Here is a 27191-nt window from a genome sequence, read left to right on the forward strand (position 1 = left end):
GGTATCAGTGAATTAGAGAGGAGTGAGCGCTCTCTACTATTTTAAAACATCACCGAGTTAGCCAAACAGCGGTGTGACCTGACGAACACTTGTTTTCAAAATGACGAAATTCAACTAATTTTGTGAGGATTTGTGTAAATAACAGTGGAATAACCGAGGTAAGGTCATACCAGTGTTAGTTTATGTCACTTTATGTCTAGTGCTCTGTCGTTATTGTTTGCTTTTAAGTGTTACAGCTGTTAGCTGTCACATTAGTCCCAACAAACCCAGTATGACCGAACCACACAGCTCATCGTCTCTCGAAATTGAAAACCTATGAAGAATTTGTTTTTATTAATGAAATATTTACAGAATGAAATTACTCATATCGTTACTAGAGGTGGGGCAAACTTTTCTTTTAATGTTCTTAATATTTCCAGCTTTGCTTTAAACATGATAGAGGTCAAGAAAGAGAAACAAAAAAAATTGAATTATTGTATAATAATTATATTATTTTACAATAGGAAATTGCAATTTTTAGTATTGAACATTCAGCACAATTTGGGGAAAGCCAGTAAGAAGAATCTTTTTACATTACATTAAGAATTTTCTTGAATTAATACTTAATAAGATTCAGATGTCCGTATTGAACATTAGGTATACGATTATGTTACCTTTTAAACAAATTAATATTTTCTAGTAATGACATTTAAGATGTCTTTCTCTGTACCTGTACAAACTACTACAAAATATGAACACAGAAAATATTATCTTCATTAATGAACACAGCTTGTGTTTATAATTTAAACACCAGTGTGTCTCTCTCATCGTTTTTGTCCACTGCAAGCAACATCCTGACTAAATGAGCACACATTTTCTTGCATAAACTACATATTTTACGGTTCAACAGTGAAAAAGGGAGAACATAAAAAGATGAGATGGTTGTTTTTGGTATATATTGCAGTTTTCTCTCAATTTCCAGGTGGAGGAAATCTGTAAAGATGCCAGCTGGTGTGTCTTGGCCTCAGTACCTGAGGATGTTCAGTGCTAGCATGCTGGCCATGTTTGCAGGAGCACAGTTCGTCCACCAGTACTACTTACCCGATCTGGTAAGGGACAATATAAACTGTGTTTCCTGTAGATGTTCAATAAACCTCTACAACAGAGATACATCAGAGGTATACTGATTAATCAGGCCTGTTTTTGTGATAAAGATTGAGGGTACCCAGCAGCATGAAAATGTTAATATAATTTAGTTTTTGATTTCCGGTATCATTTATTTATTTTATACATGATATTTAATGAAAGTCCAGTGTGTAACGATTTGTGTTGTATAATGTTGAGACTGCAGATTGTTGTAAATGGAGGACTCTGTTAACCCTTCCATTTCCCAAGAGTGTCAAGGAACTACGGTGGCCTTCACGTACCAGAAATCTTGATCTTCTTGTTTGTGTAGTACACTTTCAGTGAAATGCACCATCATGTGTTGGCCATTGCCTGCCCTGATCTCTAAAGATTGACATCGGCCATAGTAAAACCTATATTGATTGACATTATTAGATAGATAGATAGATAGATCTACTGTTGAAATCATACACATGTTTCACTCAAATTGATAATCAATTATGAAAATAGTTGGTGACTTATTTTAGTAGTTGAGTCATCATCAATTAATAGATCAATTGTTGAAGCTGTTGTCAAGTTGATGAACCACTCTGCTTTCACTTCTTTTTCCATCAGTTCCAAACAACTGGAGATTTTTTGTTCATATGTTACATGTTTGTGTGTCATTCCAGAGCATACCAGAGACCCCACCAAGGCCTGGGGAGCTTCAGACAGAACTGCTGGGCTACAAACTCAGAGAAGAAGCTGCTGCTACCTTACAGCAGCTTGCTGCCAACCAAAAAGCGGACTGATGTTAAATTATACATCCTCTGTGTGGTGGACTCTCAGTGAAGCAGACTGAAGTAGCTCAGTTTTGTCAGTAGCTCGAGGCAAAATTGTGCCTGGATGTTGAAGCACTTTCTTTGTCATCAGAAACTGATACCTTCTATGTTTGGTGTTTTCTTTTACTGGAACAAACAAGAGTGGAATCAAATGCTACACCTCTGTTGTCTGGTTGCTGCAATAAGGATGTTGTTTGAAACGTATCCAATTTTTTTTTTCATATATCCACTTGTATTCATTTGCTGTCAAGTGTTATTTTGACCAAGAAGACTAAATAAATGAGGTAATTCTAATCTTTTTTTTTTGTCAAAATGTGTTAAATGACTCTACAGTCTGATCCAGAGTGTTTACTCAATTACCTGAGTCTCTCTAAATCTATCAACAACAAGACAAGCTACATATCAGGAAACCATTCCACACTAGACATACAGTATGGATGCTGAGCCGGCCTTCTTTTTCTGGAGATTGTCCCTCATTTTAGAATGAAAGGACAGTTGTTCTCATGTGTCACATCTGCCTTTAATCTGATTAAAGGTACTGTGAAAGATGACTTTAAACCCTCAGTGTTCACTGTTGTTAAACAGTCAGAAAAGAACAAAAAGCAAGATTCAAAATGGATGCGGAGATGATGGCAACACAGAGAGAACAAGACACTGCTGAATATCTCGAAAAACACAAAATAATTGAGCTCATGGACAATATGACCAGCATGCTCTTCTTTTACAGGCCTGGTTAGTGATCATTTAAAGGACAATATTAAGTGTTAGTTATCCCATTATACAGATCTTTGCTGTTTGTGCTGTGTTTCTACTCTCTTGTCCACTGATGGTAAAGGCTGACTACCGTGTAATCGTGTAGTTGAATCAACACTACTCCAGTCTGAAGCTGAACATTATGACTTTCATTGTTGTGTTGTGTTTTGATTGATTCTTTCGTTCAGAGAAACCCAGAGAGTTTCTTATTGAGCAGCTGAAACGGCTGCAGATTTCCAAACGGAGTGGTATGAAAGGGCCAAATTTGTTTGACGACTCCAACCTGAACGCAGTCTTCGGAATACTGGACCCCACTAATCAGAACTACATCACTTTTGCACAATACAAGCAAGGTGAGCACAAAACATTGAGGTTTGTCTTGTTATATAGTATACCCACTGTAATAGAAGCTGTATTCTATATTTAAGCCGTAAGTCCTACTTACAATACTTCATATGAACTGCTCTTGATTCAAACATCACTCAGTGGCCTACAAAAAATACTATATTAATGGTAATGTTTTTAAACAATTAACTGTGAATTAATTCTCTCTGACCATTTTCCCCACAGCACTGCTCACACTGGGCATTAAGGACATCAATGAATGTCCTGAAGGTGTCGGTGAAGACCGAATATCCAACAAGACATTCAAAACAGAAGCGTAAGGCCAGCTTCTATATTCAAAACATCATGACACAGCCAATATTCACATGTATAAAACATTGTTGTTGTTTCTACAGGATGCAAGGCCTGCAGAGATGCTCCACAACATATGAACATCTGTGAAATTTAACCTTTTTGTCTACTCAGCTGATGTCTATTCCAATTTTTATTCAATTTAATATTTTACCATATTGATGTCATGTAAGTTGTCAGCCAAAAATGTAGTGTGGTGGAATATCTCAAAGCTCATATTTAGGTTTAATGAGTAATACTCTACTGCATGTAACTGTACTACTATTAGATAAAACTTTAGCACAACCTAATATACTGCTACTGGTTTTTTGACCTCTTACTGTTTTTTATTTTTGTTTATTTTATATATAATTGAAGGACAGATTCTATAATCAAATCAAACCATGTAACTGGGCATGTCACATTCATGCTATACTGTAGACGCTGCATTTACCTCCATGAATATGTCTGATGTTGATAATACTCAATTAAAACAAAATGCATTTATGACACCTGTTGAATTGTTGTACATAGAACATATTATGTAAAGTACTGTGTAATCAACAGAAACTGGTAAATTAAATAAATACATAACGAAATGAAAGTAAGGATGGGGGGAGGGGGGAATATGTGCATAAAATTCTGTTTGTGAATATAAAAGGTGATAATGGGGGTAAGTACGTAGCAATAACGTAATAGATGGATTCTTTAAAATCCGGGAGACGAGCCACCGTGACGTCGTCCCAATGTACCAATTCATACTTTGCACAACATAAAGTGGCATGATATTACAAACGTAAGATCGAGTGGGATGTTTTTTTTCTTTGTGGTTTCCTTTGCGTGCGCGCGCACAAACGACAGATGTTGGCGTCATAGCAACGAGCCTCAACAAAAGTGAAGTCAAGAAGATGGCGACGCAGAGAGAACAAGATGCCGCTGATTATCTGAAAAAACATAAAGTAATCGAGCTCATGGACAATCTGACCAGTATGCTCTTCTTTTACAGACCCGGTTAGTGATTAAATATTTGTTTTAAACATTTTTAGGAACACATGTCACACATTTCAGTCTTTTTTGAAACTATTTTTTTAATCAATTGGGTATATTGATTTGATGTTTCTAATATTTTGTCCAGTTTGTAAAGGCTAAATAACAAACACAATTTTATACTCAATATTATAACATTTGATAAGTTAAGCAATGCTACTGGTACTTGTCCTTTTGGCTTCCCCCGTAGGGTTTGCCACATCTGATCACAGCTTTCATCTTGCCCCTGTGTCCTCTCCCATACTGCTGCTCACTGATCTTCACTACTTTCCTTAACATTGTACTTACTTTTGTATAAAATACTGGTTTGTGTAGGGAGGGTTTAGAGAAAGATTTTTATTCTGAATCTTTCTTTAAACCCTACCTAAATTAGTAATAATTAAAAAAAACCGGGTGATTTATTGATACATTAAATGATTCTTTCATTCAGAAAAACCCAGAGAGTTTCTTATTGAGCAGCTGGAACAGCTAAAGAATTCCAAACAAGGTGGCGTGAAAGGGCCAAATATGTTTGACGACTCCAACTTGGACGCAGTCTTCGGAATACTGGATCCCACTAATCAAAACTACATCACTTTTGAACAATACAAGCAGGGTGAGGTATCACTGCATACAATGTTATTATTATGATTGTTACAACAATGTATAACATTCACAGTATCAATATTTTTAAACAATGAACTGTGTTTTTTTTGGTCGCGGATCCTTTAACCCAGCACTGATCACACTGGGCATCAAGGACATTAATGAATGCCCTGAAGGTATAAATGAAGACAGAATATCTCACAAGACATTCAAAACAGAAGCGTAAGACCAGCTTTTATAATCTAAACATCACGACAAAGACAATATTTACACGCTTTTTAAAAATCTCCCTTTTTTTGTGATTGTTTTTACAGACTACAGGGCCTGCAGAGATGCTCAGGAACTTATGGACACTTTTAGCTTCAGCTGATACTTTTGTGATACAAATGTGCAAAGGGACCCCGAAAAAGAAATAGCATTGCACCACAGTGCCATAGTAAAGAGTAATGAAGAAAGGAAAGTTGATATGATGTTACTGGATGGCAAAGGAAAGAAAAATAAATAAATCATGGTTTGGACATACATGGTTTATTAAGATTTATTTTAAAATGGAAGTGATAGTTCCAGTCGGTTAAACAATTGGTGGTGGTAATGCACCAGAAAGTTGCCAACCACCATTACATAACCAAGAAGAAGAAGAAAAAGAAGAAGATGACAAACAAAAATCTTACACAAAGATCAGTTTGGAGCCCAGCCATCGTGGCAAGCCCTTTTAACATTTAATCGTCAAGTTTGACTATCTGGAATTATCTTTAAAGATGTCTATCATTTAAGCTAGTCATAATTTCATTGGGACTAGTATGAATTGTAGTTCTAGACATCTGTGACGTCATTCTTACTAGTCAAAACCACAGTCACAAATATCTGAAATTCAGTTTTTACTAGTCGGAATGACGCCACTTTTGCCATATCTTTAATTCCAGTTTCAGATATCTACCATGTCATAATGACTAGTCATAATTCAAGTTCAAGATATCTCCATCCTCATTTTGACTATGTGAAACTTAGCTCATGATAGCTTAAAAATAGGACAATGTGGATATCTTCAATTGGGGATAGTTAAATATATCTTGAACTTGAATTATAACTATTCATCATGACGTTTGGATATCTGGAACGAATTAGAGACATCCATAACTGAATTGAGGATATCTATAATGGCAAACCCCATACACGTGAATGACAAAACATTGTGGCGAGTAAAAACTGAATTACAGATATCTGTAACTGTAGTTTTGACTAGTAAGAATGACGTTGCATATATAGTATATAGGTAGTGAATATCCTGTCTACCAATTAAATGTTAAAACCGCTTGTCATAAGTCATGTTAAGAAGACAAACTACGGATTTTGCAGCGTTGAAGTGTTGAACGCGCATCAGCAGGGGGCGTGGTTAAGAAGTGACATGGCCGCCTCCTTTTACAGACTGTCGTAGTCTTTCTCCGGTTACTTGTATATTAAATTAGTTTAGTTTTACTTAAATTCCGTCCATATTCAATAGGACAGCGTCCCGTGGAGCTCAACATGGGCACCGTTCACGCCCGGGTAAGAGAATGTCTGGTTAAAGTGTCAGCCATGACTGTGACCTCTCTATTTCTCTCTGTCTATGTCTGTCTGTCTGTCACAGCCCGAGTGTGTGTTCATACAGTGGGTTAATATAGTTTGTTCTCGTGTACTGTAGGAAAAGATTTATACTGTAAATTCAGCAACAAGGCCAATGCGTCCAGTTCTGTGACTGTAAAAATGGGCAGACACAGTTTTAATTTCATAGAGAAACGTTCATTCATTGTCTTTTGTTCAGTGAAATGCTAAAGGGGCTTCCACTCTCATATGCTGTGCTGCTCACAGCATGCTCTAGTTGCCTTTACTGTATACTGCAATCAGTGATGTGGTGTGGTGTGGTGTGGTCTACTTTACTGTCACTGCCACTAATCCCAGGCTGCTGCAGCTGCAGCAGGGGTATTTTCTGCACGTTTTACTCTAACATGTCTGTAGACCCGGGAACAGGCTGTTGAAAACACTCAAAAAGTGTCGCTAGCTTCCTTCTCATTTCCCCTTGCTTCTAGGTTTATACCTGTGATGCATTAGCGTGTAGGGACAGCAGGGCCGGCAATAGGCGACATTGGGATTCGGTGCCCCCACCCCACCCAACACACACCACCACAGTCAATCTCCTCAGTCAATCAAAGCTATTTTCCCTGAAAAAATGAAATATGTACATCAATGAATAATGAGACTAATGCATTAATAAACAAGTCAATAATAGTAATAAACAAACACTATATAGTTTGGTAGTCAACAGTGAACTTTACAATAGAAGTATCGACACTGCAAGCTAAATTTGCAAAACCAAAAGGTAACAATAAATAATAGTAAATGTTAATAAAAGAAAGAAAGTATCATCTATTTAGCTACAAAAATCTGGAGATATGATACATATCTAAAACAGTGAATAAACAGGTTCCTCTTTTAAAGAATTTGTGATATTTCATATGTATGAAAAGTGAGTGAAGTAAAAGGACAACATTTATCTAGTAGAAATAAATGAGCACTGATACTTTTAAACAATACTTAAATATTGTACAGTTATGTAATTGCACTTAATAAAGTACAGTCTTACTTGCAAAGAGGCTGTAGCTAGACAAATTGGAGCAGAGGTTTGAAGCTCTTAAACGTTTAGGGCGTCAAATGTCAAGAATATAACTACACAGACGGTCTGTGACAGACCTGATAGCTTGAACTCTGTCAGGAGTCTGAATGAAATTATAATGTTTTGTGTTGCAGAGCCTGGATCCTCTGCCCATGCAAGGGCCAGAGCTTGGAGTTCAACCAGACGACATAGAGGCTGCAGAGTTTGAACAGGAGCCTAAACAAGAAGTTCTTGAAAACAAAGATGTAAGTTTTTTCATGTTTCAGACATTAATTGCACCACACTCAGTCTCTGGGACTCTCTGGGACACTCTCTCTACAGTGTGTTTTGATTTGGATGTTGTTAATTTTCTCAGTATTGTCTGTCTCTCTTGTTTCTCAGGTTGTGGTTCAACGAGTGCACATAGACGGCCTCGGAAGAACCAAAGAGGACTTGTTGACGTACGAAATTGCAGAAGTTTTCCGGGCAAAAAACTTGATTGATGTAGGTGTATGTGTAGACGGCACTACGACTTTGATTACTTCGATTACATGTTACATGTTACGTACAAATTGTATTAGGTTCGCCTTTAGTTAAGTGGGCCAAATCAGTTTTTCCTGTTTAACTAAACCATCACCTGAAGGGTTGTTTGTGCTTGTGAGTAACATCTACCGGCATAAAAGCATGGTTTAATTTGTGTTACAGGTCATGCGGAAGTCTCATGAAGCTCGACAGAAGCTGCTGCGCCTTGGTATTTTCAGAAAAGTGGAAGTTGTTATTGACACTTCTCGAGGTACAGTTATTCAGAGCACAGTCTTTCCAATAAATGTACAAATTACTATGTATAAATTGTTTAATGTTCAAATTATAATGATCCATTTTCTTTAAGAGGATCAGTAATTATTATTAGTTCCATATTTTACCACAGGAGATTTGGTGTCATCATTTTAAACTTAATATTCTTTCTTTTTCCTCATCTCCTTAGGTGAGGATGCTCTTCCTAACGGCCTTGATGTGACCTTTGAGGTCATTGAGCTGAGACGATTAACAGGCAGCTACAATACGATGGTTGGAAACAATGAAGGGAGCATGGTGAGCAATATTATAGTTCCTGTCACCATCTACTTCCATCAAAATGGGCAAATCAGTTTCTTTCTATAGACAATGAGTCAGTTTTGACTTAAACCTCAGTTTTCAGTACTTATTTCAAAGCTGTCTGTCATTGTGATAATCTAATCATACCGACTTTAATTTTAGGTACTGGGGCTAAAGTTACCTAATGCACTTGGTCGTGCAGAGAAGCTCAACTTTCAGTTCTCCTATGGCACCAAAGAGACATCCTATGGCTTGTCCTTCTTCAAACCCCAACCTGGCCACTTTGAACGCAAGTAAGTTATGAGCACCTCCATAAAATAACTTTTCTTACAGTTGTAATCACTTTGCATGTGTGTCTATTATATCTAGATTGACATTAGACAGGTAGTTCCCTACCAAAGGCACAGCCAATGACCCATTATTGTATAGCAGTAACTATAGATGGATGTAGTTTACAATCAGGAAGTAATCTTTGTAGGGTATTTAAATTTCCTTTTTCATTTTCAGTATCACACTCAACCTGTACAAGGTAACAGGTCAATTTCCGTGGAGTTCACTGAGGGAGACAGATCGAGGCGTCTCTGCAGAACTAAGTGTAAATACTTGTTTCTAGTAATATATCGTGTTTCTTTTTTAAGTTTTACATGATTTAAAAAGCTGATTTTAGAGACTGTCCCAAAGCCATTGTTCTTTGTTTGTTATAAAGACACACTTTTTGCTATGCTATTGTTTATGCTTGTTGTTGCATGATAACTGTACAAACCTGTTATCAATCTGTCACACACAGTTCCCAGTGTGGAAGACCAATCAAACACTGAAGTGGGAGGGAGTTTGGAGAGAGCTGAGCTGTTTGGCTCGCACTGCATCTTTTGCCATCCGCGAGGAGAGTGGCCATTCCCTTAAGTCCTCACTTTCGGTGTTTGTCTGCAATTTTACATCGCATTTTTATTGACTGATTTGAAATTGTTCCCTCTGACAGAAAATTCATATCACAGCTGTAATCCAGTGCTTATATTTAAGATACGGTGACAATAATCTGTGTCGTGTATATTGAGAAAGCCATTTTTTTTCAGCACGCTATGGTCATTGACACCAGGAATTCCTCCATTCTTCCCAGGAAAGGTGGCTTACTAAAGATCCACCAGGTTTGTAGTTTACCCGTTTAGTCAGCTATCCAAATGATACATGAAAACAACATTACTTATGGTGTGGCTGTGTAGGAACTTGCTGGTTACACTGGGGGAGACGTCAGTTTCCTGAAGGAGGACTTTGAGATCCAGCTCAACAAATCACTCTTCTGGGACTCTGTGAGTTTATACATTTCATATTTTTCAGTTCAGTTATTAGAAGTGACCTTACTAAACCCTGTAATTGTCTCCTCCAGGTCCTCTCTGCCTCAATGTGGGGTGGTTTGCTTCTACCCATCGGAGAGAATCCAACAAACGTAGCAGACAGGTACAGTAATATTCTGCATCAGTCTATTGCTATTATTAGATAGTCCATTGATTTCAAGATGTTTGACTGTGGCCACAATGTTGAGTCATGTTTTTAAGCTTCTATTTGTGTTGATTTTTGATAAATGTACATCTTCTATAATTAATTGTTAGTTTGTGATGGACAACATGGATTAATGAAAGTGTAAGTCACAGAATTTGACTAAGTTCAAATTTGACTGACTCTCAAATGAGGGTTTTTATGGCCCTATTTGCAGCAGTGTTGCACTGAAGATACCTTCATTGTTGCAGTGAGTGCTGCATAACAAGTCACTGCTGCTGATAATGGAGACTGTGATTTAGTGACCCAAGTAAAAGAGCAGCATTTATCTGTGCTTTTAATTTGCAAATGTCTGGGCTAGACCCACTTTCATCATAAAACCTATGGGTTTTTGTCTTATTTTGACTTCTAGGTTCTACCTAGGTGGCCCCACTAGCATCAGGGGATTCAGCATGTACAGTATGGGCCCACAGAGTGAAGGTGAGATGCTAACTTGGCTGATTTCATTGATAACCACACTGGAATTAGATGACTGATTGCAAGCTTGTGTGCTGGGATTACTGGTGTGGCAGGTGACTACATGGGAGGAGAAGCCTACTGGGCTGGAGGCCTTCACCTCTATACCCCTCTTCCCTTCAGACCAGGCAGAGGGGGCTTTGGTGACCTCTTCAGAACACACTTCTTCCTCAATGCCGGAAACCTGTGTAACCTCAACTATGGTGAGCAATTTACATTTACAGTTTAAGGTTCATATTTTATAGAGCAGATCTTAACATTAATTCATTTTAATCAGAAGGATGGTTCAGGAAAGATCTGTTTTGATGTTATATTTACCTATTCCAGGTTTGGAATTTGTCTTGGCAAAACAGATCTACTGTTTGGCCTAAACTAAACTATATGTCTATTTTCTTTTAGGTGAGGGGCCACAAGCACATCTGAAGAAACTGGCAGAATGCATCCGTTGGTCATATGGACTGGGCATTGTTGTGCGTTTGGGGAACATTGCCAGGCTGGAGTTGAATTACTGCATTCCCATGGGTGTCCAGAGTGGAGACAGGTAGGGTTAGGTTTAGGTTAGCTGAGACACCAGGTATACTTGATCCCCAGTATCATCCCTGCAAACAACCACTGAATAATAAAATTTAACATTAGGTCTTGTCTCATTCAGTGTAACCCGCACTGAAAAAAGAAGCTTTTTATATACTGCAATTCTGTATTTTCACAATCAATGTTTTATTAGTCATGTAAAACGTTTCAAATACAGTATTAGACTGATATTGACATCAGTCGATACATCTGGTATCAATCCATCCCTGCTCTCTGATTCTGATGCACCAGAAATAATCAGATTCATGGTTTATTTGAAATTGCTCTGAAATCATTTTATCTTCTCCTTGCAGGATATGTGACGGGGTCCAGTTTGGAGCAGGAATCAGATTCCTGTGAAGCCACTTTTCTTCTGCTTATGCTTCACCACGTGATACCAGAAACTTTTTTTAAGGGAATGATGCTTGTACAGAATTTTTGTTGCAATTTATTGGCTCAATAAAAGTGTTGGCACTGATTTTCTTTTTTTGATATATTTATTTTTCATTTACTATCAGAGGTCATATCTATACGGAAGTACAGAAAAGAAAAAGAAATAAAACGGCATGAATTATGGCAGAATTCTGTGTTTAAATTCTTATTTGCAATGATGTATATGTGGCCCTAATTCTCCTCCATAAAGAAGAGTTTAAAGTCAGAATTCTGAGATTAAAGTCAGAATTTAGAGAGCTGTCATAATTGACTTAGTTCTGAAAAAAGTCAATTCTACAGTGGCCCTGAGAGGAAAGAATTTTGACTTTCTCAGATTTCTGACTTTGATCTCAGAATTCATGCAGGTTATTTTTTTTTTTTTTTTTTACTTTCTTTCAAAAATGTTTTTTTACATGTGGACCTAATGCTCTTCTGTACTTCTGTACATATGAGTGTGAAGGGTGTGTTATGCAAGCTTTATTGTTTTTTTATTATTCACAAGCGGCTTGGAGAGGGTTTGCGCACAGCTCTCTCTGCGCAGACCCGTGTCACGTGTGTTGTGGAGCTCCGCGCGGTTCGCTAAACTTGCGCATGCGCTGTTTTCTTTGTTCCGTAGCATTTTACCATTTTAGTCGGAGAGCATAGCTGGAGCACCGACGTCGGGGTGTTCATTCACGGTTTTATGCAGATCTCGCTTCCCCGTCCCCTTTCCACAGAACACACTCGCCGGTAAAGAGAACCGTTGCTCGTGTTCCAGTCGTCTGAAAGCAGAGACAAAGTGACCCGGAAGGGAAGGTTTTATTCCGTGGTTTTCTTATTTGTGAGCGGCAGTCACCCTGACGCACGCTGATGGCGGTCACTATTGAAGATCTCTACCGTAACTACGGAATCCTAGCCGACGCTAAGGACAACCTCAGCACGGTAATATCAAAATACTTCTTAAGGTCCACATTTAGACAAAACGGAAGGTGTTTTGGACTGTTTTCTCGCGTTTTTTCCACCCTTAATGTTGATAACTGTGTTGGCTTATATAACGTTGTTGTGCGCGCGCTAGGCTAACTGTAGCTAACACTGCTAATGGCAACAGCCTTGCCGTGGGGACCCACAGCACAGGCGGCCCTAATTTGACCCTCATTATTGATCATATTGAAACCATCCGGTTGATTATTTATGAATCTGTAGGTTGACAGGATATGAACTGATTATCTAGAACTTGGTATGATGCAAAATCCGGGCCTTGTTGTTTTACTGGTTTATGTTTTCAAACACTGGTCTTATTAAAATCATATCGTCGTGAACGATAACAATAAATTAGATATTAGCTGCATTTGTTTGGTGTGTGTTTATTTTCCCATTCAAAGTGGAGGTATCCCAGAATATTCTACCCAATGTGACGAGTTCCCTTAAGAATTATTTAACATCTGTGTGTAAATAAAATGACCTTTTGTGCTCTCACTCAGGCAAGTTTCAGAGCACTTCTCCCTTAATGTGACGATTTAAATGGGTTTCTAGGTAACCAGGTGAACAAGTCATTCAAAGTCCTTACATCAACATTCACTGATTGTCATTTTATGCACAACTATTCCAGTGGGCATTACAGACAGTGACCCTAAACTCTAAATTACTTTACTCTTGAACTCGTGTCATATTATAATGTGAACATGTTTATTTATAGATTTGCTCTTCATCCACAGCACAAAGATGCCTACCAAGTAATCTTGGATGGTGTGAAGGGTGGTCCTAAGGAGAAGCGCCTGGCAGCACAGTTTATTCCCAAGTTTTTCAGCAGCTTTCCAGAGCTGGCTGATGCAGCCATAAATGCTCAGCTTGATCTTTGTGAAGATGAGGATGTTTCGGTGAGTATGAAAGTAAAACACATGTATGTCTTTATAATAGACTAGAAGAGGGGTGAAGATATTGTCTTTATAGCCTCCAGGGTTCTTTGTGCACCTTTTTGTTTTCGTCTTATGGATAAATGTACTTGCAGAAGTAATTTTCATTCTATAACAACACTGCCTGTGTGTCTTGTTTCAGATTCGAAGGCAGGCCATTAAGGAGCTCCCAAGGTTTGCAACTGGCGAGAACATCCTCAGAGTTGCAGATATTCTCACTCAGCTCCTTCAGACAGGTATTCACAACTCGAGATAAATTGACTTGCAGTATTATACATTTCCATCAGCCATGACTGAAACATGTTTAGCAAATGTGTGCTAAGATCGATCTTGGGATAAAAAATAAAACACACGTTTGTTTATGTCTCATAAAATCTGAAAGATGTCCAGCCTCGTTGACTAATCCAAATGTGTACGTATTTCAGATGACACAGCAGAATTCAACCAAGTGAATGTGGCACTGATTTCTATTTTCAAGATAGATGCAAGGGGTAAGTGCTGCTTACCCTAGTGCCTATTCTCTAAATAATATTCTTGTATGCGTAAACTTAGTCAAATTCACAGTGGTCGATGTCAGTCGAAGTTATATTAAATCACATAACACTGCCTGCTCTTGTCTTTTGTCATCCAGGTACTCTTGGAGGCCTGTTTTCTCAGGTCCTGCAGGGAGAGGACATAGTGCGAGAAAGAGCGATCAAGTTTCTGTCAACCAAACTAAAGACTCTACCAGAGGATGTCATGACAAAGGAGGTGGACGAGTATGTCTTTGCAGAAACAAAGAAGGTAAGCATAGCATGTAGCACAGATAATTTACATTATTTGTAATTCTCCATATTGGCCTAATCTGAAATTAGAAAAATAATTTTGTATTGAAACAAGTTTTTTTTTGTAATCGTTGCTTAAAAAAGTGTGTTAAAGACCTTTTTGTCTCTTCTTTGCTTGTGGCTCAGGTGCTGGAGGACGTGACGGGAGAGGAGTTTGTGTTGCTGATGCGTGTGGTGTCGGGCCTTCGTGCGTTGCAGACGGTGCATGGACGGCAGCAGCTGGTGGAGTTGGTTGTAGAGCAGGCTTTCCTGGAACAGGCTCTAAACCCAGCCGACCCTGACACTGTTGACCGTCTGATGCAGTGCACACGTCAGGCCCTGCCCCTGTTCTCTGTGAGTGATGCCAATTTACCTTTGCCAAGTTCATGTTTCAAACATCTTTATATGTAGTACAAGCTGTTTTATTTTGCTTGCCTTTTGCTAAATAATTAAAAAAAAGTATTCTTGTCTTGTATAATTTGTTGGTGCTTTCTAGAGTGTAAAATGTTCTTATTAAATGTGTCTATGGCAGTAGTTTTTACTGATTCTAATGAATCAGTAAATAAAGTGAATAAGTTACTGCTGGATGTGCTGAGAAATTATGTCAGGAGACATTAAACTCTACTTAATTGTTGTTTTACAGAAAAATGTCCACTCCACACGTTTTGTAACCTACTTCTGTGAACATGTGCTACCCAACCTCAGCATCCTGACAAGCCCAGTGGCTGAGGTGGACATTCAGTTGGAGGTGAGTTCTTCTTAAATTTTTATATAACATATTGCAGACTTGTTGTGTTCCATATTTAATTTTGTTTGTAAATGACAGCACTCCAAATATGGTTGAATTTATTTCCAAATGAAGTTGAATGTCTATTTGTAGAGGTTGCACTTCTTTTCATTTCAGTCTTTTTTGTGTGGTGCCGAATCACAATCTCAGTATCTCAAAGTTTTGCAATGTTTTTCCATCCCCTAAGAATATGGTAACCTGGGAAAATAACTAGGAGTGTGTTTGAGAAACACATTGAAAATAAGTGTTCATATACTTTGTCATCCTCAGTGATTGTATTTTACATGTATACAGTTTTACCCAATAAATCTGTGTGGCCATCAGACAAACAAACTTAAACCAGAATCAAAAAATGTTTTAATCCTGGTAAAGCTCCTCCTCTTTCCCAAAGGCCTGACAAATATGGTAACTGGTGTAAGGTCAACTGCTAATGTCTGACATTTGGCGAGCACTTGTAGTAGCAGCAAATAAAAGTCAGTGTGGCAGCCACCTGTCAGAGGTGTCAGCCAACTGCATGTTGTTAATGGGTCGTTAATCTGCTCCACACAACCCTTTTTTCTCATTAGCAATGCACATTGCTCTGTGTGTGTGTGTGTGTGTGTGTAGGTACTGAAGCTGCTGGCTGAGATGAGTCCGTTCTGTGGAGACATGGACAAGCTGGAGGCCAACGTCAACATGCTGTTTACCAAGCTGCTGGTGAGAACAGATTGTCCTGTTGTAGTGGCAATACACAAGTACACATGGACAGTTTTCCCCTCTAGTTTATTTGAGGACTTGCCTAATTTTAAGTTCATATTGTTTTCCGAGGACATACATTTGCCTGAGTTCGTTTTTTTCATGTCTTATTTGAAACAGCAGCCGTACTTAAAACCTGTAAAAAATGTTTTTACAGGTGTTACTGTTAGACTTGTTCAACTCAATTTTGTTTGCATCATTTTTCATTTATGAATATCCCACATTCCCAAATGCCACAACCTTTTCCCCGATTGCTTTTTTAAAATTTGCAAATGTGTAATGCAGAGGCATGTCGTCCATTGCTTTTTTCTTCTTTTTTTTTTAAACTTGATGAAAAATATCCACATTTGGTCGTTTTGGGTAATCGTTATAGTCTGAGCTGTATGTATAATTAAGTTCCAGTTAAGATTTTTCTGCCTTTTGTTTGTGTAGGAGTTTATGCCTCTGCCACCAGAGGAGGTGGAGAATGGAGAGAACTCAACAAGTGAGGAGCCCAAACTGCAGTTCAGCTACGTCGAGTGCCTCCTCTTCAGCTTCCACCAGCTGGGCAAGAAGCTGCCAGACTTCCTTCTCGACAAAGTGGATGCTGAGCGTGTCAAAGATTTTAAGATCAGGTGATACAGCTTCTCGCAAAAAAAATGTATACGAGTACAATAAACTGCTACATTAGCTGATACAAAACTGAGATTGCTTTAAGAACAAGTGTGTGACAATCATTGCAAGCTATTTTAAATGGATTAACCTTTTCATTTCAACAGGTTACAGTACTTTGCCAGAGGCCTGCAGGTCTATATCCGACAGTTGAGAGTTGCACTTCAAGGCAAGACGGGAGATGCTCTGAAGACAGACGAGGTAATTATTACTGTCTGCTCATATTTTCTACCTTAAGTAGAAACCTGATTGCAAACATTGCTTGCAACAATGTTTTTTTGCTGACAGTCCTGTCATTAACGATCTCCTGTCTGACTTTTATTTTGTTTGTAATCAGAACAAGATTAAAGTGGTGGCCCTGAAGATCACAAACAACATCAACGTCCTCATCAAGGTATGGTGCTGGCCATACACACAAATACTGCAAATGTGTGCAATCTGGAATGCAACACCAAATTACCAATAACTACGTTATTGTTTTTTAATTAATAGAAGAGTAACGAAAGACAGTTGAGACATTGAGCTTATGAAAACCAGTTCAGTGTAGGCGAGAAGGGAATGTGCTTCTCATTTTAACACATGTTTATAGAGACTGAAGTATTTGTTGTATTTTAGATTTAAGTATAGCACAAATGGCTTCCATATCTATATCACCTTGGTGTAGAAGAAAAACAGAATGTGGATTGTGTTCTAACCAGTGGTGGGTTTTATCGGATCTCTTAATTTTTCTTTGCAGGATTTATTCCACAACCCCCCATCATATAAGAGCACAGTCACGCTATCTTGGAAACCTGTGCAGAAGGCCGAGGCTGTAGTGTAAGTCTGCTGCTACTGTTTGTCACCAGTTTTTGCCACAAATCATCGATGAAACCTGCTTTTCATTTTGCTGTTAGAGGCAATTCATACATCAGCTGAATGTCCTTGTTGCCCTAATTGATCCTCTCTTACTTTTTTTTCCCTCTAGGGCAAAACGCCCATCAGCTGAGGAGATGGGCTCTGGGGGCAGCACAAAAAAACAGATCTCTCCTCTGCCCCGAAGAGATGCACGGCAAATCTATAATCCCCCCAGTGGCAAGTACAGCGCCACAATTGGCAATTTTAACTATGGTAAGCAGCACTTGGTGGCACTTTATTGTAAACACTTATGCAGCATGTTCATCTTAAAAACTGCACACCGGTCTATTTTGTGTTATTCTAATTCACATCTAATCTGTTGAGATGCACTCACCTGAAAATGTTTAATTCCGGTAGTTTCTGACCCTGACTCTATGAATTTTAAAAAGTGCATCTGTAAAATCTTGAGTTTAATCATGTGTAAGGCCGCAGCTGAAATCTACTTAGATTCTCAGCACCAAAGAGTCACAAATTACGTTGAGATTACCTGATATATTGTTCAAATCGCATTTGTGGCAGATCAGATTTATAACTGCAAATATCTTGAATGTGACTGCACCTGTACACACATGCATACACTGATACCTTTTACATGCAACATCAACAATGCAAAACTTGGTGTTTCGGTGGGAGGTATGTAAGAAAAATGCAGAAACAGAAGCTCTTAGAGATTTTTGACACACTTCGTCAGGGCTGTGTGGGCACAGAAATCCAATAGTTACTTCCGATTTTAAAATCAAATTTGTTTCACCTCAGTATGTGACCAGATAAACATCTGATATAAGGTTTTTGCTGAAACGCATGCACCGAAAGTCAATGTCATCAACCTGCAAGTCAGATCTGTGTCATATCAATGGTAAACGTTGGATGCGAGTCACCCAAGCCTGCTAATCTGAACTTTGTCAGGTAGCCTAACTAGCTAAACAACTAAACAAAACAGCCATGAAAGTGTGCTTTGTGTGACACCTACAATACTAGCAATACTTCAGTGTTGGAGTTTTCCCTCTAATTTTTTTGTTTTGCTGTCAACTTGTAGAGCGTGGCGGCTTTAGGGGCGGCCGAGGACGAGGCTTCGGAGCCAGAGGAAACAGGAGCCGAGGTCGAATCTACTAAGATGCACACAAAAAATATTGCTCATTGAACTGCATCACATCAGGATCTTTTCCACATCGTGTTGGACTTTTTGTCATCTACTCTTCAGTTTTTTTTATAGTCTCCACCTTTTTTTCACTCCCCGCCCCCCCCACACACAGGTTGTCTTTTTGTTTTTTCGTTTTGGTTGGGCGGGGTTAGAGATTCTTGTCTTCAGACTCTCGGAGAATGGGCTCAGACTTTTTTTTTACCTGCGATTACAACACTGACTCTCTGTATATCCTCTTATCCCAGAGCCTAGTCAAAGTAAAACCTTATTGTGTCTTTCCTTGATTTAAAAAAAACAAAACATTGTTCTGTGTATTTTTGTGGATCAAAAGACTGCCATGTGGTAACTGAAATATTTTTGTCAGATATCTGTAGGAAAAGATAAAGATCCTTTTGTCTTGCAACATGTTGATGAATGCATTTCTTTTTACATTTTTATTTAATCTTATTTTTTATTAGAGCTTAAGTTGAATTGGCTGATTGTTACTTTGTATGAAACAATGATGTGTCATTGGATTTTTATCATAAACTTGTATGGAACTATGGATTTTGTCCTTGTTTTATGAAGAATTTTCCTCACTTAAGCCTCAAGCTCAAGATGCCCCCCAATCCCTCCTGCACATTTTCTTTTGGTCTGAATTGTTATTTCTCACCCATTCATCCATTCCATTTGTCCAATAAGCTTTCTGCTTTTCCTGGTTTGTCATTTGTATTCGCTTATGTATATTCTATAGCATGGCAAGTAATTTTAGCCCAAAATCTATGGTCTGCATTACTCCACATAACTCAATCAATCCTCTGTCTACCCCCCATCTTACTCTTGGCTCCTCCCCTTGGTCCACTGCTGGAGTTGGGTAAGTTTTGTCAAAGTAGCTTCCATTATTGAATAGTTTGTGCAGAGGATACTTTATCTACCCATGTGGTGGAGGCTCTGCTCCACCCAAACACCTGTAAATGCCCTTGCTATATAACAAAGCCCTCGTCAACACTGGCCTGTTTCATTGGATTCTAAATCATGGTTTATTATTTAAAGTTTACCCTAAGATAGACTTTGTAATACAAAGCCCTTTTAAAGATGAAATTCACATAAATGTTTCCTCAGTTCTGACGATTGTAACTGGTGGTAAAGAATTGTTAATTTGAAGAATTGCTCAATTGGTTTTCTCTTTCATTTTTAAAGCATAAATGTAGGGTGTGTTTGTATGTGGATACTCTGGAGGAAGTAGGAGGAGGGGATGCTTAAACTTTGGATTTTCTTTGAGTGAGTGTTATACACACAGGGATGATTGAATAGTTAAGTGTAAGCCATCATCCCTTAATAGTGATGAGCAAAACCTTTAGTCTAAAGTGAAATACACAGTGTGCTGCAGAATTGTGGTCATTTGTTAGAGCTATTAACATTATTTCGTATGTGCAAAGTTTAGCTTTCAATTTAGTCAAATACCCAAAAAGTAGAACAAACAGTGTTGTGATATGTGTATAATTGATTAGAAACAGAGTTTTGTATGTAAATTGGACACTAAACACTTTTGTATGTCGGTTGAACATGGCAGCGAATTTTATTGCTGAAAATAAACGTCTCAAAGACTTAGATTGCTTCTTGTCTTGGCAAACTTTCCCCCCTAGAGGGCGATCGAGACCATGGTTTTCCACGCAAAGCAACCAGGTTCTATTTTTATCAACAGCAAGTCACTTAAAGCTTTCATGTCTTTTTTGTCTCCCTTTGTGTTTGTGCTCGGATAAATGCCCATGGAGGAAGGAACACTGCGAGCCAGGCGAGCGTTTCAGACAACTAACGGAGGGAAATGAGTCTTAAACACATCTAGTTTGTCATGACACAGACAGAAAACATTGTATCATGAAAACCTTCTTCTCTGTTATTATGAGAGTTGTTATTCTCTGCTGAATGGTGGTGACATGCACTGACCCTCTGTTTTCTTGTGTAGTATTTTGTGTGATCCATATGTATCTGTGTTAGTGTTATTATAGCCTATACAGCATTATATACAGCTTTTTTTTTTTGCAGTGATAGTGCAAATGTTTTGGCACAAACTGTACAGTGCGTTTACGGTCTAATTGTCAGTTCTTTCCTTTGGACAGTAGGGGGCGGTGTGCAACCGAGATAAACCATCTTCTCATTGATCGTGACCAGGTATTTCCCAAACCAACCTGCCAGTCAGCCAGCCAGCCACCACACACACACACACGCACACACGCAGAGCGATGCTGAAAATAATCAAGTGGAGGAGGAGTGGGCGGCAGCAGCAGCAGAGGAAGAGAAGACGACCCTCGGATAGAGGGAAAGAGAAGGAAGGTGCGACTGTACGAGTCCATGTGAGTAAAAGTGAAGGTAAATCAATTGTCCTGAAGCACTTGGTGGAACTCGATTGGTTTTCTCACTTTATTACCCAGCTTTTGTGTGGTTGTGGTGTCAGGAAAACAGGACCTTCATACTGTTCAACACACTGCACGAGTGCAAGTCTAATATCCCTTTTCGTCCACGTGTTCCAGTCGCTTAATGATTGGATTTAGTATTTTAATTCAGTTAATCTTGTCAGGTCAGGTCAGGTCAGAATGTTCACTTCACCCATGTCTGGTGCCCTGAAAACTTTTTAAAAAGTAAAGTTACAGTTCATGCAGTTTTCAGGCATTTTAATGTTAAATGACTTCCCATGGTCACATAAACTGCAGCCTGCAATGCACACCACTGATGACTGACATAATTAAGCCTGCTTCTTGAGATACAGCTGGCAGATTTTACACCACAACCTGTAGCCAACCACCTTTTAATGGAGACATTCTCAGGTAAATTCAGTTTCCTGATATACCAGATAGTGCCTTGTTTGAGTCCTTGCAACCAATGTAGAGTTTAACTGCAGTTAAACAGATTTCCGATATCTGTTTAAACATGACAGATTTCCTAACAAGGTCATGGCAATTTTGCCACAGGTAAAAGGACAACAGGTAGTAGATGGTTGAAAATATAAGCAAAGGCTGTACCATGTTGTCCTTTGTTGATAATATACATGTTTAGAAGTCTGGTGGGAGCTGCCCATGGTCCTGAATCTCTGTGATGAGGGCAGAAGGTCTAGTTGAGCTCTCTGTGGTGCTGAAAAGGTACTTGCCTTGACACTAGCAGAGTAATCAGCGCAGGATGGAAACTTTGTGCCACTGAAGTATTTCAAATTATTTCATGACAGTTCAGAGAAACAAACTGGAATCTGAAAGACTGTATTTGAGTTTTAGTAGTGTCTGGTAAAGGTGGTGTGGATTGCTGTATGATTTGTACTGGCATATGTTGACTGAAATATTGATCAGGTTGATGTGAGGACAACATCTTTTGTTCTTGTAGAGGATCAGAGGATCAGAAAATCAGTATTCCTGGACTCATAATTGACGCTCCAACATAACACGACTTTCCTAGCTTTGTCAGTCGTTCTTGGAAAAGTGAAAGGTCTAACTGGAATGGTGAACAATGAACTATACACGTGTATGCTGTAAAATAAATCGGTTATGATAAGGGAACTTTTTCTTCTCTTTTATTAAGAAAAAAAAAGGAACCCGCAAAGTCCGCCCCCTCATGTACAATGCTGGGAATAGTAACAGCACTGTGAGGCTGGGCTAAATATAGCAGCCAGTGAGTGTTAACATGTCAACTTCAGCAGGAGAGCAGGGAAGCGGCTGCTGCACGTGTGACCGCTGTAAATACACATACACAGATATAGCCCTCAACTTAATCAGTTTGGACCAGGGTTTGTCTCCATGAAGTAAACTGGTACTGCCGACAAGGTCAGTGTTTGTGCCAGAAAAGGTCCTCAAAAGGTGAGAAATTCAAACACACACACACAGCATTTCTCTCTGCTGCAGCAGTATATAGCTATAGCTATATATATATATATATATATATATATATATATATATATATATATACACACACACACACACACACACACACACACACACAATGTAATCCTTGCAGCCAATAATGAGAGCAGTAAGAGCCTCAACCAACAAAAAAAGAACATTATCTGTTTGTGTGAGCTTTAAAGGAAGCGAGTTTGGGAACCGAAAATGATCGATTACTTGACGGCTCTTGGAAATGATCCGCCGCATCATCGGCGTCTCCCCTGTTGGGCTATTTACACGACTCCGCTGATTAAAGTCAGGTTTGAAATTCAGCGTTTGTGAATCTTAGAGTGAGTGAGGGAGGGAGGGAGAGGGAGGTTTATTTTTAACACGGTCGCATTTCAGAAATAGAAGGAAATCTAAAAAAAAGTGTAGAGTTCTTCTCAACCGAAGACGCGTGTGCAGCAAACCGTGCATTTTATTTATTTGTGAATCGAGAAGGCTTTAACCCACCCAACCTCCTGACCTACACACACACACGCAAACTATGTTACACTGTGTTACATGTGAACATTTAGAGACTGATTTTTGTCACATAGGGAACACTATGTTCTCTCCCACCAGGACGTACCATGTATGTGTGTATATATATATATATATATACTGTATATCTTAAATACTCTTAAATATATAAAACTCTTAAATACAGTCTTTAATACAGTATTAAATTTTAAATTCTAAAGTGCACCAACAGAACAATACAGGTGTCTTCCCACATTCAACCCATCTATTTATCTTTTCATTCACAGGCTTTGTCGGAGGAACTATGTGAGTGAATGAGAGGGGGAAAAGTGATGAATGAATGAATTAATGAATGAATGAATGACTGCACAGAGTGAGTGAATGGAGAGGAGCGGCAGCAGCAACATGAGGAAGAAGAAGAACAAGGGGGCGCGCATCGCTCCCGTGACTCTCAATCAATGGGCTTTTTTTTGTTTTTTGTTCATTTTTTCCCCTCCCCCTTTTTGCAGTTTCCTTTCTTTGCAGAGGGAAGTACGGCTGCACGAGCAATAACCAAGCATGGAGAGCAAACACGTACAGTACACACACACACACACACACGCACATACAAACAAATTAAAGAGGGGGTGGCATGTGCGTGTGTGTGTCCGCGCATGTGACAAAGCCGTTCATAAATATTCAGCGGCTCTATTCACGAGGATTCTTCTCTGGAGGTTGGTGCTTCATTGTGAGCAGCAGAGCTTCCAACCAAGCACATGATACCAATGATGGCAGGTATAACCTGTGTGTGTGTGTGTGTGTATGGTGGGGGTGGGGGGGGCAGTGTAGTGTGCGTGTGTAAGGGGCACGTTCTAAAAATAGCTCTGAAGCTCTGCCTCCATTGACATCATTTAGGCAGGAGAGATGGAAAAATAAATAGGGGGAGTGGAGGGAGGAGAGGGCGCAGGGTTCCTTCATCTTGGCTTGAAATTCAAACAAAAACCTGGCCAGCCGTTCCTCTGTATACACACTCCTGTCAACAAAAACACTTCTCTACACTCCCAACCTGACTTTCCATTCTTTTTAATTCAGTTAGTTCAATTATTTTATATATTAATCATATATCAAGAACCTATAAAATAGATTTGGGGGTTTCTCCTGCACTAAAGATTCAGTAAAATTAAAATGTTGATTCTAGTCTATAAATGTAATTGAGAAAACAAATATGGAGATTTCTTTCCCATTTTCTTCTGTTATTCAACCTGAATCTAATTTTAGACTTGTCATTTAGGCTGTTTTGTTTAGCATGGAGAATCTTTTTAATGCATAGCCTTGCTGTGTAGTTTACTGTGCACTGGATTATAATCTTTAATGACCTTTCAAACTAAAGAGACGAGAGATTATGTTCCCAGTTGAAACTTAAAACAAGAAGAACATCAAGTCAAGTTAAACAAAAATAAGTCTTGACTACAATTCAAACAATAATAATATATATAATATTCATATTAACACTGAACATTATGTGTCACTTTTTTTTTTTAGCCAATTGTTCAAAACAATAAGTAATGTCCTGTCATTGTGTGTGTGCTTGTCTTCATCCTTGGTGCCGTAATAGTAAACATCAGACCAAAACACCCACTGTTTCCTAGAAAGACGCAATCATACAAGTTGGAATGGAAAGCCATGAGGCAGATGGGAGGGGACATCAAACAAATTAAAAGGTCCTGTGTGTATACATCAGGCACTCACACAAACACACACACACACACACACAACCAAACAGAGATCCCAGTGGAAAAGATACGCCCATGGCAAATGTTTTGGAAGATATTATTGTATTGACATGGTAAAAAAAAAAGGACTTGGTGTAGAATTGATGCTCAATAAGGCATTCAGAGGCAGCGTTATTTCCATTTCGTTATCAAGACTAACATTTCCGCTCAAACAGGCTGACTGACTCATATGTTTATGTTATTATGGAGGAGAAAAAGACGACAGCACACGGTTTTTACATGACTGGAGTGTCTTAGTCACACCCAGGATATCTCTCTCTCTCTCTCTCTCCCTCTCTCTCTCCCTCTCTCTCTCTGTCTCTAAGTCTGTTGTTAGATTTGGCACTGACCCCCTGAATGCTGCGTGACTTCCAGTGGTACTGATGATGTCGTCTTCTATGATACATTTCCGGCCTGTGTGCGTCTGCTGCTTTGTCCTGCAACCACGCATTCATTGAGTCCCTCATTCTGTACCTGCAACGTTTTTCTTGAGCAGAACTTCTTCAGAGACCCTCACCAATTTGACTTTTTATTCACGTTAAGTAAAGCAGGTTAGTGGTACAGTCATTGATGGAGTATCTTTTCTGTTTATCACACACACCCCACTTCCTCCTCCCTAATAGCACCCACGCCCTTTTTTTAGTGTTTGGCACACACTTCTGACAGCAAAAACCTGAAAAGTGCACCAATACGTGCGATGGAGCACGTATGGTAGCCGACCAGGAGCCAGCATACGACATTTGAAATTTGTGTGTCTAAGTTTGTGTGTCTAAGAGGATGAATCATAACCATAAAACCTAATACATCCTTAATAGTGTTTACCACAGTCTTTCTGTTTGTTTTTCTTCCTCCATTTCCATGTTGTATCTTGTATGTACATCTCCTTCCTCATTCCTTCTTCACCTTCTTGTTTTTCCTGTAACATAATTTAGTTTGATGGCTGAACAGAGCAGCCTTTCAAAAGTATAGGCAGACTCAAAACCATGTTAATCTTCCAAAATAAATTGTTTATTTACACTAAAGAGGTCCCTGATATGCGCAACTAAAATATGTACAAAGAATTGACACATTTAGAAAACAAAACAAAACAACTTAGATTATGTGTACACGGCTACGCTCTGTGACCTTATGCCCTGGCAGTCAGAGAACCTCTGTCCCAGACCTACTGAATGTAAAACTGGATGTTGTCTGTTGTCTTGCTCCTACTAACCTTCATTCCTCTCCTCTCCAGTGCAGTTCCTCACTGCAGATTACAATATCATCTGCGAACAACAAAGTCCACAGAGACTCCTGCCTGACACATCCCTGATGTGAATCCCATCTTCACCTTGAATCCATCTCTTACTCCGCTTTCACATCTCACCACTGTCTCACTGCACTGCCTGCCTGTCCTGCACCACACTCACATACTTCTCTGCCACTTTCTCATACAACACCACAGTTCCTCTCGTGGCACACGATCATAAGCTCTCTCTAGATCCACAAAGACACAGTGCAACTTCTTCTGACCGCTATACTTCTCCATCAGCACTCTCAAAGCAAATATCGCATTTGTGGTACTTCCTTTGCATGAAGCCAAACTGCTGCTTGCTGATCTTGACTTCTCTCTGTAACTAAGCTTCAACGACATCTTCAGCCATTTCCATAATTTTTTTGCAAAAATTGACAACAATCTGTCCCTCCACATTTCTCTCCTTGACCCCATACCTTCCCAACACCTCCTTATCACCTCTGTTTCTTTCACCAACATGCCGCTTGAAATGTGTTCCAATCACCACTCTCTCTCTCATGGAAACATTCTCTACCACTTCATTCAACTTACTCCAGAACTCCTCTTTCACTTCTAACTGACAACCACCTTGTAGGGCATAAGCACCAACAACATTCAACATCAAACCTCCAAATTCTAGCTTCACACTCATGATTCTGTCTGACACTCACGTCACCTGCAGAACACTCATCACAAGCTCTTCCTTCAAGATTACCACTACCCCATCTCGCTGTCTACCATGATATAACAGTTTGAATCTAGCTCTGATGTTCCTGGCCTTGCTTCCCTTCCACCTGGTCTCTTGCACACACAACATATCTACCTTCCTTCGCTCCATCATATCGGCCAACTCTCTCCCTTTACCAGTCCTAGTCCCTCCATTTAAAGTCCCTATACTCTCACCTCTACATTCCTACCCTTCCTTCTGTCTCGTTGCCTCCTAACTCGCCTTACCCCTCTTGTCTCCTTTTGTATTTGCCCAACAGTAGCACCCTTGTTCTTCAATATAATCTGGGCCATGACAGATCTGGTACTTTTCAGTGATCTGCATATTCAATTTGGCATAGGTTTTATGATGGAGGCCCTTCCTGACACAACCCTCCCTGTTTATCCTGGCTTGGGACTGGCACTAGGACTACACTCATGACTGGTTGTTAACACTTATTTGCTCATCTTTAA

The 27191-nt window shown here is 39.2% G+C and overlaps 5 protein-coding genes across 6 annotated transcripts; all 5 read left to right on the plus strand.

The window, feature by feature from the left end:
* The first annotated feature begins 36 nt into the window (after positions 1-36).
* Positions 37-2224, plus strand: LOC131470162 (ubiquinol-cytochrome-c reductase complex assembly factor 6). Its single transcript, XM_058645794.1, has 3 exons — positions 37-158; positions 962-1088; positions 1776-2224. The coding sequence occupies exons 2-3, from the start codon at positions 981-983 to the stop codon at positions 1893-1895; spliced, it is 228 nt and encodes a 75-aa protein (XP_058501777.1). The 5' UTR covers positions 37-158; positions 962-980; the 3' UTR covers positions 1896-2224.
* Positions 2225-2324: 100 nt separating this feature from the next.
* Positions 2325-3863, plus strand: LOC131470160 (EF-hand calcium-binding domain-containing protein 10-like). The gene is made up of 4 exons (XM_058645792.1): positions 2325-2657; positions 2867-3031; positions 3249-3339; positions 3419-3863. Exons 1-4 carry the CDS (start codon positions 2540-2542, stop codon positions 3462-3464), a joined length of 420 nt encoding a protein of 139 aa, XP_058501775.1. The 5' UTR covers positions 2325-2539; the 3' UTR covers positions 3465-3863.
* Positions 3864-3983: 120 nt separating this feature from the next.
* Positions 3984-5688, plus strand: LOC131470161 (EF-hand calcium-binding domain-containing protein 10-like). Its single transcript, XM_058645793.1, has 4 exons — positions 3984-4364; positions 4831-4995; positions 5117-5207; positions 5300-5688. The coding sequence occupies exons 1-4, from the start codon at positions 4262-4264 to the stop codon at positions 5343-5345; spliced, it is 405 nt and encodes a 134-aa protein (XP_058501776.1). The 5' UTR covers positions 3984-4261; the 3' UTR covers positions 5346-5688.
* Positions 5689-6348: 660 nt separating this feature from the next.
* Positions 6349-11767, plus strand: samm50 (SAMM50 sorting and assembly machinery component). Of its 2 annotated transcripts, none has more exons than XM_058645753.1 (15): positions 6349-6530; positions 7770-7880; positions 8017-8118; positions 8320-8407; positions 8600-8706; positions 8872-9002; positions 9217-9304; positions 9497-9625; positions 9783-9854; positions 9930-10016; positions 10094-10164; positions 10616-10682; positions 10766-10922; positions 11119-11260; positions 11604-11767. In XM_058645753.1, the coding sequence occupies exons 1-15, from the start codon at positions 6510-6512 to the stop codon at positions 11647-11649; spliced, it is 1419 nt and encodes a 472-aa protein (XP_058501736.1). In that variant the 5' UTR covers positions 6349-6509; the 3' UTR covers positions 11650-11767. The 2 variants fall into 2 exon arrangements, with proteins under 2 accessions (XP_058501736.1, XP_058501737.1); XM_058645754.1 differs by having other exon boundaries at positions 6352-6530; positions 10616-10683; positions 10776-10922.
* Positions 11768-12338: 571 nt separating this feature from the next.
* Positions 12339-19168, plus strand: api5 (apoptosis inhibitor 5). Its single transcript, XM_058645752.1, has 14 exons — positions 12339-12642; positions 13416-13577; positions 13756-13849; positions 14039-14104; positions 14245-14396; positions 14564-14770; positions 15060-15164; positions 15810-15899; positions 16371-16552; positions 16697-16790; positions 16927-16983; positions 17326-17405; positions 17554-17696; positions 18520-19168. The coding sequence occupies exons 1-14, from the start codon at positions 12571-12573 to the stop codon at positions 18594-18596; spliced, it is 1581 nt and encodes a 526-aa protein (XP_058501735.1). The 5' UTR covers positions 12339-12570; the 3' UTR covers positions 18597-19168.
* The last annotated feature ends 8023 nt before the right edge of the window (positions 19169-27191 follow it).

This window comes from Solea solea, chromosome 12 (assembly GCF_958295425.1).
Source record: "Solea solea chromosome 12, fSolSol10.1, whole genome shotgun sequence".
Classification (NCBI taxonomy): Eukaryota; Metazoa; Chordata; class Actinopteri; order Pleuronectiformes; family Soleidae; genus Solea; species Solea solea.